The sequence below is a fragment of the Carassius gibelio genome, chromosome B14 (assembly GCF_023724105.1).
Source record: "Carassius gibelio isolate Cgi1373 ecotype wild population from Czech Republic chromosome B14, carGib1.2-hapl.c, whole genome shotgun sequence".
NCBI classification, from domain to species: Eukaryota; Metazoa; Chordata; class Actinopteri; order Cypriniformes; family Cyprinidae; genus Carassius; species Carassius gibelio.
Genome location: NC_068409.1, coordinates 9,528,305 through 9,541,277, shown reverse-complemented (window position 1 = coordinate 9,541,277; position 12,973 = coordinate 9,528,305). Strand labels below are relative to the sequence as shown.

General features: G+C 35.6%; 1 protein-coding gene across 13 annotated transcripts in view; it reads right to left on the bottom strand.

The window, feature by feature from the left end:
• The window catches only part of LOC127971204 (protocadherin alpha-C2-like), a 150,820-nt gene that overhangs the window by 7,804 nt on the left and 130,043 nt on the right, over nt 1-12,973 (bottom strand). For 12 of the 13 annotated variants that reach the window (XM_052574054.1, XM_052574053.1, XM_052574056.1 and 9 more), the window contains 2 exons: nt 9,168-9,226; nt 5,798-5,883 (listed from right to left, as the gene is read on the bottom strand). In XM_052574054.1, the coding sequence (XP_052430014.1) occupies nt 5,798-5,883; nt 9,168-9,226 (145 nt within the window). Of the gene's footprint in view, nt 1-5,797; nt 5,884-9,167; nt 9,227-12,973 lie in introns of those variants that run through there. The other variant, XR_008156771.1, reaches the window with a different exon arrangement.

Here is a 12,973-nt window from a genome sequence, read left to right as displayed (position 1 = left end):
AAAAAAAATGTAAACTTTGTGTAAATAGCACAAATAAAGAAATAGAATGAACATACAATGCAAATATAATATAGGTGGTTGTCTATTTCAATAATACTGTACTTCATCTTGAATGTCATATGCATAGCATATCATTCAGGACGAATGCATATCTTTTTCAGAGAGCATTTATATTTTTCATTGAGAGCAGGCCTTATGTTTATTTTATAAATACCATTCCATAACAGACTGCTGGAAACATTTAGTCAAGTAAACTAAGTTGACTTTGTTCTACTAAAAAAAAACTAGACTAAGACTAAAAGACTTAAGACTAGACTAAGACTAAAACTCTTATGATATTTAGTCGACTAAAACTAGACTAAGACTAAAACATTTCAGATGACTAAAATGTGACTAAAACTAAATAGTGTGTTATTCAAAAGACTAAGACTAAGACTAAATCCGAATTTGCTGTCAAAATTAACACTGTTCTGTGCGCCATATGTCATTGTAGCTGAAACAAGACTGTGGGCTGTGCAGGTTAGCCCACCTATAGAGATGATCTTTAAACAGACAGATCAGGATGGGTCACACTCATCCACCCATCTATTTATCTCTCCATTCATCCATCTTTACCCAACCTGCTATAACTGAAACAACACATTCACAGTAGAAAAAATATTTCTCTCTCAATTCAAATAGCTTTACTGAGATGACAAAAGTAAGAAAAACTCTTATTCCTCTGTTTTCTCATCCATCTGTCCCCATTTCACCTGTCCTCATCCTTCTTAACTTCCTTCTTCCCCTTGCGTGCACAGCTTTATCCATTTGTTCTATTTTATATGACGTTGTTAACTCTCATTCAGCCACACCTCTCCTCTCTTTCTCTCTCCATTTTGCATTTCTCCTTCACTTGTTTCTCTCTCACCCTCCCTCTACTCTTCCAGCACCCAGTTCATGGTATGAATGGTTGCCGTGGAAACTGCCTCCTCCAGTGAAATCTGGCTGTGGCAGAGACACTGATGGAAACTAATACAGAACGCTCTCTCTCTCTCTCTCTCTCTCTCTCTCTCTCGCTCTCCAATGGCCAAATACTTCTCTCCCCTAGCAACAGAGGCAACCACAGCCTCATCCTCTCTGTATCTCTGTTTTCTCTTTCACTCTCCCCCTTGGTCACCTTTTTCCCCTCATTGTCACTCTCTCAATCCCTCTTTCCCTCAGGCTGTCTACCTGCCCTCTGCCATCATACTGTTTCACTATAACATTTTACCGCATATATAAAAAAAAAAAAACAACTGGAAAATGTGAAGAAGAAAAAAATAATTAAAATAAAGAAATTGTGACTGACACAAAAATGAAAAGAGAGTTAGATAAAAACTGAGACAGACAGCATGCTTTATCCTATTTTCATTACTTTAATTCTGTAGATCTATGCTTCAGTAGCATTGCCCATCTGTTTCACACGCAACAAAGAGACAGAGAGAGAGAGAGAGAGAGACAGGGGCGTTGGTTTCTCCAGTGTTTTGCACGCTAGAGCTCAAAACGAAGCTCATAAAAATGCAGAACATAAAACAAACCAGCACTATTTTACACCTCCACAGACCTACTGAGCATTACTACCTAAACTACCGATTCTCTTGCTGCTGACAACAAAACTGACGGTGTTGTCTGATTCATGTATGTAGTTTTTCTCATCTTATACCATATACAAGGCTGGTTCAGCCAAAAATCAACATGCCATAATTTACTGATCAAGCTCTCTGTCCATCTGTCAAGGTCCAAATCTCAAGCACAATACACAAAACATATACACTGTAAATTCTATGTTAAATAAATCAAGTCTTGGTTTACATAACTTTGACTTATCAAATTAATTTAAACGTTTTAATTCATTTAGGTTATATGAGATTCAGGTCATGTTTTAAAACCGCTTTAATATAATTTAAGTTAAAATGAATCACGTACATTCTACAACCGACTGAGATGCATTTCTTTTTCTTTTTCTTTTTAATGAAGAGGCATTTTGCCATATTTGATTCTAAACATCTATAGTTTTTTATGTTCCACATGACTGATAAACATTATTGAACAGCCTTGAACCTAAGAATGTAAAACTACAGCAGTGAGAAAGGTTTCGGTGAACAACAACTGTTTTAGCCAGTTTTACCACACAAAGATATTATATAGTTTCAGAAGACATATAGGCAAAGAATAGTATGAATACACTTATAATTTCTTTTAGGAGCTTAATATAATTAAAACTTTGCTAAATTTCTTCTTGGTCTTTTATGGAAGAAAGATAGTTTGGAACAAAGAGATACAGTATGTACATTAAATAATAATAATAATAATAAATAATTTTCCATTTTGGCTGAAATAATACATTAAAAAGCTGAGCAGCATCTCAAACTTGGACTCTTGTGAAAGATTTGTAAACGAGACAGATAAACAGTGAACAGGAGAAAGAGACAGAAACAGAGAGAAAGAGGGAGAGAGAGAGAGATCTAAAAAGGCTTATTTCATTCATTTCCAGTCTTTGCTTTTGCCGTCATCATCAGAGAATTAATTAGAACAAATTGCTCTTTCATCACCCGAGTAATTGCGCCCGTTTTGTCCTCTCTCCCTCCTTCTCTCCCTTTCATCTTATTGAAACTAAATTACTTTCATTATTTCAAACACCTCCAGAAGTCACATCATCATTCCATCCAAGAGGGTCGAGCCTCAACCTAGACATCCATGACCCTCAAGCGGAGTTAATTAGGAAATTAAATATTCATTAATTGTATCCGGGTTCCTACCTATGACCTTGTGACCCATGAAATGATCCCAGACAAAATGGTAGAGAGGTTTATTGCTGCCTTCGTGTCATGTACATCATACGCCACCAACAAGAGCTGTCTGTTTTGATGTAACTCTAAAATTCATCACTTTTGTGAAACGGATGTTTATTTCCACAACATAATGTTCTACAATACACCACATCAATATTATATGTCTACAAACACCAGCCTACAGCATGACACAATTTGTTATTCTAAGCATATTCTATTCTGACCTAAAACGTATTTTATCTTAATATGTTTTGCCCTGACGGTTGTGGTGATCCATTTATGGGTGCTTTAGAGTGTGTGCAGACATCTCTGATTAATAACCAAGACTCTGTCTTCTACAGAAAGACAGGTGATTCTTCAATTATTTGGAATGCGAGAAAGAAACTAGATGGGCAAAATAGGAATGGAATCTAATATTGTGGATTAATTACCATGAGCGGACATCTCCACAGCAAGGGGAAAACAATGTGTGTGTGTTTGTGTTGAAATACTCTGAGCTGACCATTATTAATATTCATCTCCTAATCGAGTCATCTCTCTGTGCTTTCATCACGCTCTCTCGGTCGCCGCTTTGTACTGAGCTTCTCTTTCTCGCTTTTGCAGATAACCTTCGCATCCCCTCTGACTGTGTCATTTCCTCTTTTAGGTGATAAACTGGATTTATGCTTGATCTGGTCAGAGCTGTGGAAATCGGTGTCAGTCTCTTCTTCATCACTTAGCTGTGATAGGCCACCTGAGTGAGCTAAACGCATATAATCCAACATTAAAACCAATGGATTACACTGTGATCAGACTGTGGGAAAATGTGCAGTATGTACAATAGCAGTTTTAAGTTTGTACTACCAAGCTGCAAAAACAGAAAAAGTGCAACAACAGTAGTTTATCTACTATATATTACCAATGTCCCCCAATTTATTCCTATAAATCTCCAAAATAATGTTATTATTTATAGATCATGTTTCCCTCCAGGCCAACATGAGGATGAGCAAATGATGATGAATCTTAATTTTGGGTACATTGACAACATTTTTGAGTGGGTTGCTTCCATTATGAATACATATTTACTGTTACTACTCAACATAGCACAAAAAAGGCAGATTGTGGTATCACTAATGTATTGCAGTGGTTTCTGAGTTGCTCACTGAACTACTAGTTAGGTTTCCTAAAGAAGCCTCATGTAGGTCATATTCCTTATATCCTGCATGACTGCAGCAGCTCGGCTCAGCAAAAGAGGCCAACACAGAGGAGACTGCAGGGAAAGAAGCATGCAAGTGAAAGAATGATGTGAGACAGAAAAGAAGAGAGTGATAGTCTAGATCGGGACAGGGATTGATAGAGTGATAGATGGTCCTGCAGCGTAATATCAGTGAAACTGTGAAAGGCAGTGTTATATTCCTACCAGGACACCCAGAGGAAAATTGCATTGCTCAGTGGTTGCTCTAGATCTGAAGACTTAATATGGGTTTTCAGTTATGTTTCAACATAGACTAAACTGTAAAAAATGATTGTGAATTTAATAGTAAAAGACTGTAAAAATGCTACTGTAAAAACCTGTTAAACGGTTAACGGTAGATTCCCCTACTATATATGGATTTTAAAATATATATATATTTTACTGTACTATACTGTTTATGAAAGCAAAAAAGACTCTGAGGCTGTGGCTGGTATAATTAACATAAAATAACCATAAATTGACATTCCCATAATTCTATGCTTAACATTTCAAATTTGATATGTCTGTGTGTGTTTTTTAATAACTATGTTTCTTCTTAGTTTTTTCTTATCAGTTTTGTATATAAGGGTTGTGTGTTACACCTAATGGTGTTAAATGAATGTGTATTGCATTATTTCAGTTTCATGTGGGTTACCATGATGGTGTTTAGTGTTTGTGTAAATGATACTGTGCATCCTCTATATGTGTTAACATTTAAAAGCTGCTTGTGATGGGCATTGGTTTACCGTGTGACATTCTCATCACCACCTGCAAATGGTGGTTATCTGTGTATTACAAAGGTACAAAACAGATTTCAGTACTTCAATAGGTTGTTATATTTTAACATCATATCAGTTAATTATCAGTTTTTTTTTATGGTATTTAACTGTTAAAATCATAAAACCTAAAATGTTGCTACCATATTTTTTTAGTATAAAAGCCACAGCTTTTTTTTTTTTTTTTTTTACACTCTTAAAAATAAAGATGCTTCAAAGATGAACGATTTTTGGTTGTTTCAAATCGTCCACAGATGAACGATTTTTGGTTCCACAAAGAATCATTCAGTCATATGTTCTTTAAATAGCCATCTTTTTCTTACCTTTGTGTAATCTGAGGAAGTGAAAGTGACATTCAGCCAAGTATGGTGACTCATACTCAGAATTTGTGCTCTGCATTTAACCCATCCGAAATGCACACACACAGAGCAGTGAACACACACACACACACTGTGAGCACACACCCGGAGCAGTGGGCAGCCATTTATGTAGCAGTTGGGGGATCGATGCCTTGCTCAAGTCGTGGTATTGAAGGTGGAGAGAGAGCTGTTCATGCACTACCCTCACCCACAATTCCATCCGGCCCGAGACTCGAACTCACAACCCTTCGATTGGGAGTCCGACGCTCTAACCATTAGGCCACGACTTCCCCTTGCAAAGAATAATGTGTGAAATGATGTTAAAGGTTCTTGATGGAATCATTTAGACAAAAAAGGTTCTTCTATGGCATTATGAAGCACCTTTTATTTTTAAGAGTGTAAGAGGTTGAGAGTATGAGAGTATAGAGCTACTCTATAGCAGCTCAGATCATCACAAATTTAACTGTGGTTCAATCTCTTCTCAAGGCAAAACTCAAGAAGAGGAAAAAGAGAAGCATTAAGAAAGTAAACAACTCTATTTGATATCAATCTGATTAGAGATACAACTAAGAAATAAAATATCTCATTTAAAAAAATATATTTCTTTAAGAGTGTGCCATAGAGAGTTTAGATTCTTACCAGGAGCACTGGAGACGGTGGGCCAGTTCTGAACAAGAACTCCTTGAGCACCCTGCATCACGGATGACTCCTCCATATGGACCGAACTAAACACAAACAAAGGAGAATGTATTTTTTTTATTTTTTTAGTTTTTTTTAGTTTTTAAATAAATCAGTAAAACATTTACATTTTTGTGAGCTTTGTTAAATTAATGCTAATAAAAATGTTTCAAGACTACTACTACTATAAAGGATAGTTATTTATAATTCTGTTCTATTCATGGGTTTCTTACATAAAAAAATGAGATATTCTTTATAGTAATGCACTTTTTTTCATACTCAAAATGTCTCAGATCCCAATATATGAGGAACGATTAGTCTGTAGAAAATGTCCTAGATTATAAAGGACAAAGTGTGGCATGAAAGTAGGGTTTATGTTTAACCTGGGCTGAATGATTGAGTGTGGGTATATGCAGGTCTTCTGTGAGAACTGGAATCTAGAGGCTTGGATTAGAGATTAAGGATTAGGCCATGCTCCTCTCTGCAGTCACAGTACCTCTGAGATTAAATTTTACAGTCCTGTGCAAATTTCACACCAAAGACATACTCTCTCTCTCTCTCTCTCTCTCTCTCTCTCACACACACACACACACACAGTAATTTGTGCAGTTGATCATCCTGCTTCAATTGGAAATACGCCATATAACGAAAATAAAATGTAATGCGAACTCCATTTTATGTTGACTCTATATACACCCACATTTGTGTCTGCATCAGAAAAAAACAAAAAAAAAAAACACCAAAAATTCACCAGTGGCAGAAAATCAAACCAAGCAAGAGATTTCTGTTACTCTTTAGAAAAGGGTGTTATCACTTGGTATGTTCTCCCTGTTGCTCTGTGTGTAGCTGCAAGTGTGTTAAGAAAGGATTAGCTCACTGTGCTCAGTGTCTGAAAACATGAAGCACTTAGATTTGTTGCCAAACATCACAACATCATAACAAATTGGTGGAGAAGTGCATTTCAGAAGGTAGCTGTTGAATGTTTCTTTTGATTTGTATATGGGTCTCTCTATCACGTTGCCAATTGATTTATTTATTTAGCTCATTTTAGATTGTATACGCTAATTATGGCATACTGATATCAATAAATGTATTATGTACACTAAACTAATAATTACAGACTTGGTAAAATGGTAAAAATTGTTGATTGATTTATTTGATCAAAAATACCGTAAAAAACAATATTATTACAATTTAAAATAACTAGTTTTTACTTGAATATATATTTAAAAATGTAACTTATTCTTGTGATGTAAAGATCTTTCAGCATCCTTACTCCAAGTCTTCAGTGTCACACGATCCTTCAGAAATCATTCTAATGTGCTGATTTGCTGCCTAAGAAACATTTCTGACTATTTTCAATGTTGAAAGCAGTTTTGCTCCTTCATACTTTTTGTGAAAACTTTTCATCTTTTCCAGATTATTTGAAATAGAAAATTCAAAAGAACGATGTCTACTCAAAATAAACAAAATCTTTAATAACATTATACATATCTGTACTGCCAATTTTTAATATAATGCATTGTTAGAAATTTATACTTTTTAACTTTTAACACTTTGTAACACATTGCATTGTTATATTGTTAAAAGATAAATAACATTGCTAATCTCCTCTATTTTATTATTTTAGCATGCCAGTCACTGTTTGTGGATAGATTAGTATGAAAATAAGAGCAAATTCACCAGTCTTTGGTATCTTGCATAACAGAACAGAAATGTGTTATTTTATATGTGAATTTTAAAATACAAGAATTAATATGTCGTGACATTTCTAATATATGCAATCAACCAGTAATCAGGTAAAACCCATACAAAATGATCCAAGACAGAAAGGATGCAGAACAGAGGGGGGTGGGTGGAAAACCACCATTTTAGTTGCCCCCTCTCTCTTCTTCTCTGATGAATGTTTGCAGTCCAAGGTCAGGCGGTTACTGCTGCTATTACAAGCTGTGTATGTGTGTGCATGCGTGTGTGTGTGTGTGTGTGTGTGTGTGAGTGTGGAAGCCATTTTAAAGAGCTGTGAAGCAGCAGTCAGTAAGGCTAATACATTATTAATGAGAAACACTGGACCAAATACATGATCCTAAGCTAATGTTCAAACATCCCCTTCTCGCTTTATCTCTGTTTGCCTCTCCTTCCCCTGCTCATTTCTGCCTGCATATCAATGTCATTGCTTTTGTTCAATGATAATTTATCTGTTTAACATGAGAAACCATAAGTATTCTAATTTTTTTTGACATGCAAAATAGTTTGTGACATGGCCTGTGGCCATGTGGTTATTTATATAATAAGTAATAAGAATGTTTTTTTTTTTTTTTTTTTTTAAGATTCATAGGGTACATAAACCTGTTTGACTTTGGTGTAAATAAATAAATTTAGGAGAGTAATGATAAGATAAAGGTAATGTTTGCCCTTGCAAATCTCAATCTGATTGTCTTTAATGCATTGCTATGAGGTCACTATGGTGTTACATTTCTTAAGTCTTAAGACAGAGAAAGCAAGAGCATCATAAATGTGAAATTAATTTTGCAGCGCTTTCTCTAAGCACATAAATTGTGAGACAGGAATCTGATTTAATGGATGGATGTGATTTGCGTAGCTACATTAGTTCTCATTTAACCTTGCTGCAATTAGGAGGGAATCAGTGTACCACTAATGAAGATCGGAGGTCATTCAGTCACACACACATAGCCCTGGCATATGTGAACATGCTGCCCAGTCTGTTGTCTACAATGTCCTTCATTGCCATCGTTTTGCCGACATGGCTACAGGCAGTACTTCAATCACCGCATGTGACCTACTTCTGCTTCCACGGAAATTGTTGCTATACAGCTGTACTGGTCATTCAGTGGCTGCTGCATCTATATCAGACCATTGGTTGATTCACAATGAGTGGTAGATAACTATATGCTACCCAGCACAGTCCAGTGGTTTATGGGTAATGTAATGTCTGTGCACATGAGTTTTCATGATCGTATCAACATCTGTTGTTTTCATAGGTAAATACGTTCATAAAATGTCTGGAAATTACTGTCTTGTAATACGTCTTTCTTGCCTTCCATTCATGAGATTCATCCATTTAAAGATGATATTATTATACATTTTATGTAGTCGTTTTCCTGTAGTCAACATATCTTGTGTCAAAACAGAATTAATGTAGTTTGTGACAATTCCTCCCCAACTTTTGAACAATGAACACAGGAAAGCAAATGTACTTACTATGTATTCATTTACCCCTTTAAAGTAATAGGGTTTTTCAGCAGATGAAAAAAATTAATAAATACAATTTAGAAATAAATAAAAAAAGACAACACAACCATTTAAGTCTTACCTCTGCATTCCTGCTCTGAGGGACGCTGAATATCTCCAGTCTGTATTGGGACCTTTAGGCTGAGAAAGACAAAGACAAAAAGAGAGAGAGAAAGAGATGACATTAAGCACTGGAGTGGATCAAAAAACCAATATCATCTCATTAATTAATCATGCTGGAGTGCAGTCATATGGTCATGATGGCTGCAGGACTCTGGCTTTTGAGGAAAGGGTTAGCGTTGGGTCAAGATTTCATTCATGTCTTAAACATACACATACACAATTACAATTTGAGATGCTCATCATCCAAAACAAGGTTTCAATCAACCATTCAAAAAACTGAGATGAATCAGGCTCATAAAACCCTAAAAGGAGCAGTAACAGGAGGGGGAGATCAGTTTGAATGAGTCTCTTCAGGGAGAAGGAAACTGATGCATATCGGCAGAAAAAATGCACAAAGGTGAGTGAATGTCATGAAACCTTTCAAGAACATGTCTAGGTCACATTTCATTCCAAAACCAAAAGAACAAAAATGATAAGCTGCATCTTGCTTAAAGGAAATGAAGCTTATTTTAGTACCATAAAGACTTGGCAAAATTATTGTCAGCAATAAGAATATGGAGGAAATGCTGGCTTTTGGTTAAATGTCTCAAATTAATGCAAAGAAAAAAAAAAACAGTATGGATCATAAAACAGAAATTCATGAGTCACTCTCCATAAGTACACAGTTGAAAATGCTAAATAGATTTTCTTTATGCAAAATTGAAATATAAAATACTAAAATATTTGTCCCTTCAAATGTTAGGGTGAATCTTTGTTTACCCCTTTACAATCAATGTAAAATCTCCTTGCATTTACAAGGCACAGCAGGACATTTCAGCTTGTATTATGCTGCCCAGATCCTTTTGTCACCCATTTTCCCTCTCAGAAACATCTCCTGGAGGACATTTATCAATGTGAAATCCAATTCAAAATGTAATCAGCAGGGCCTGCTTTTCCTCCACACAACACGCAAACACACACATCCATCATACAACCCTGCAAGACAGCTACTATACACGCCAGCTAGCAGTCACGCACAAAAGCATCACATACTAACACTGGTGTTCAACCTAGCACAAACCTTTCATAGATGGCATACCAACTGTCAAATAAAACATTTTATAAAGAAAGGTTGAATATTTCAACCAGTTTCAAAGGGTTCAAATGTATTTAACCATCTGATACACAAACTGTTTTACAGTAAGCATTTGCAGGAGGAAAAGTTTTGAAAGATTCTTGGGTTAAATCCTTTGAAGAAATTAAAGAAACACAAATAAAGTGAATATGACAACAGTTGCTGAGCAAAGAAACTGGTGATCTGATTTGAATTCACCTCACAGGTCTTTGATTTATCCGTGTGTGTGCGTGTGTGTGTGTGCGTGAGAGAGTGTGAAGCAGATAATGAGTTCAGTCTGATCTCGTCTCACTGGCAGTTCCTTACTTCTCTTTCTCTCTCTCTCAGTTCCCTTCTGAGTGGACACACCTAGCCTAGATACAGCATTTGCACCACTGCACCAACCAATCAAAATCCTCCCGTCCTTTTCTTTCCAAACCAAACCAGCCAATAAGCTACCAGAAACACTGAGCTCAGCTCCACTGCCACTTAATCACACAGGGAGAACAAACATCACTGACATTTAATGAGAACAGCTGAAATGAGCCAGTAATTACTTCACAAATAAGAGGCGCTCACACAGTGAAACTGCTTTCCCATCCAGTAATCCTTGAAACACTCAGAACCCAATCAACAACACAACTTAAATGCGATTATGACGGTGGTTTTGCACAGCTTCTCAGTGAACTACGGCTCTGTGTAGTAAATGCTGCTCCATCTGAAAGCACGCACATGATGGAGATTTACCACTGATTGCAGAACTGGCTTTACTGACAAGATGCGCATGAATATCGATTCAAATGCGATTTATTTTGCAGGCCTAATTTACAGTGGAAGCTATGGTCAATCTAACAGGTTTAACAACACAGAAAGAGAGTGGTTACTTCACAAAATGAAACAAAACATCAAATCTTTAATTTCTAACCATTATTCTGGACAGTGATTATTTTTGGATTAGCTCAATTTTCCTGAGATTTGCCCATAGTAAGTCTGTATGTGTACAATGTAATATTCAAAGGAGATCTTAACATATTTGACATGCAAAGAAAATCAACCAACCTTATACAAAAGAATGACTATGTATCTATCTATCTATCTGTCTGTCTGTCTGTCTGTCTGTCTGTCTGTCATCAGATAAGCAATCATGCTAACCTGTGTTCACAGATTAAATGCCTATCAGTTGTTTTTTGTGGATGATGGATGATGTCCAACATGAAGCTTTGTAACTTAACTGAAGCTAGACGGCAAAGTCTCTCTAGAGAGATTTACGTGTGGGTACAGAGAAACTAGAGTGTTGTTTGAGCTTCACACCTCTAAATATAAACACACCCAGATGTCCTGAAACAGCGCACTGCAGAACAGGCTGGAGAGAGGGAGGGAAAGTAAACAAGTGCGAGAGCCGGAAAGAGAGGAGAAAAAGAGAGCTACAAGTATGATGCCAAGATAACTAAACCGTGAGGCCACTGTCCGAGCAAACAAAGAAAAAGAACTCATATGAGAATCAACATCTGAACGCTTTCTCATTAGGTTAACATCCTCAATAGTTCACTGTTGATCTACCATTTCTGTTTCCTTCGGTCACTCTCCTCGTCTCTCGCCTCCACTCCTTATAAGCTAAAAAAAAAAAAAAAAAAAAACACTGACCAAAATCAAAGTCAAATGTGAAACAATCATTGTTGGGGGTAATGCATTACAAGTAACACAAGTTACATGATCAGCTTACTTTTTTGAAGTAACTAGTAAAGTAACACATTTCTTTTTAATTTACAAGACTTACTTTTTCAAATAAATAATAAAAGTTATTTTTTTATTATTATTATTTACTGATTGATAGCTCTCCTTACCCCATGTTGAGAAATCAGAAGATGTTAATGTTAATCTAAAATAAATATGAATATGCATTAATCTCACTCACAAAACAAAAGAAAAACACAGATTCCGTAATCCTCAAAATGAATAAAAAATAATGCAACTCAGAATATGATGCAAACCTGCAATAATTAAATGTTAAAACAACACAAATATCCTGTATGTATTTAATCACATTCTATTAACCAATGTCTTTGCTTCTGACCTTCGATGATCCAGTTCAGCCATACTAATAAGCAAAAATTACTGTAGACAAACATTTGTTTGTCTTTTTTTTTATTGCTGAAGTGTGTTGAAATTTCTTCCTCTGCATTCTACTGTACGGATGTACATTTACTTTCCCTTCAGCCTGAGGCTTATTCATTTCATTTTTGCTGTGAAAAGGCTTTTATATTTGCCAAAAATATATTTTATATTTTTTTATTTTAAAAACAATCAAGCCCTTTCCAGATTTAAAAAGTAACGCAAAAGTAACGTAACACATTATTTTCCATAAAATGTAATGAAGTAACGTAATTAGTTAATTTTTTTATGGAGTTACGCAATATTGTAATGCATTACTTTAAAAAGTAACTTTCCCTAACATTGGTTCTAATTAATTTTTGGTATCTTTTTATAGGTCTTAGTGCTTGTAAAAAAAAAAAAAAAAAAAAAAAAGGGACCCCCCCCCCCCCAACTCTCTCTCTATTAAACCTTAAACATCATAGTAATGGAGGGCAAATTTTTAAATAAAGGTAAAACACCAGGTAAATGCTTCTAAAATCTTATTGGAATATGTTTTATATGACTGACCAATTAATAAA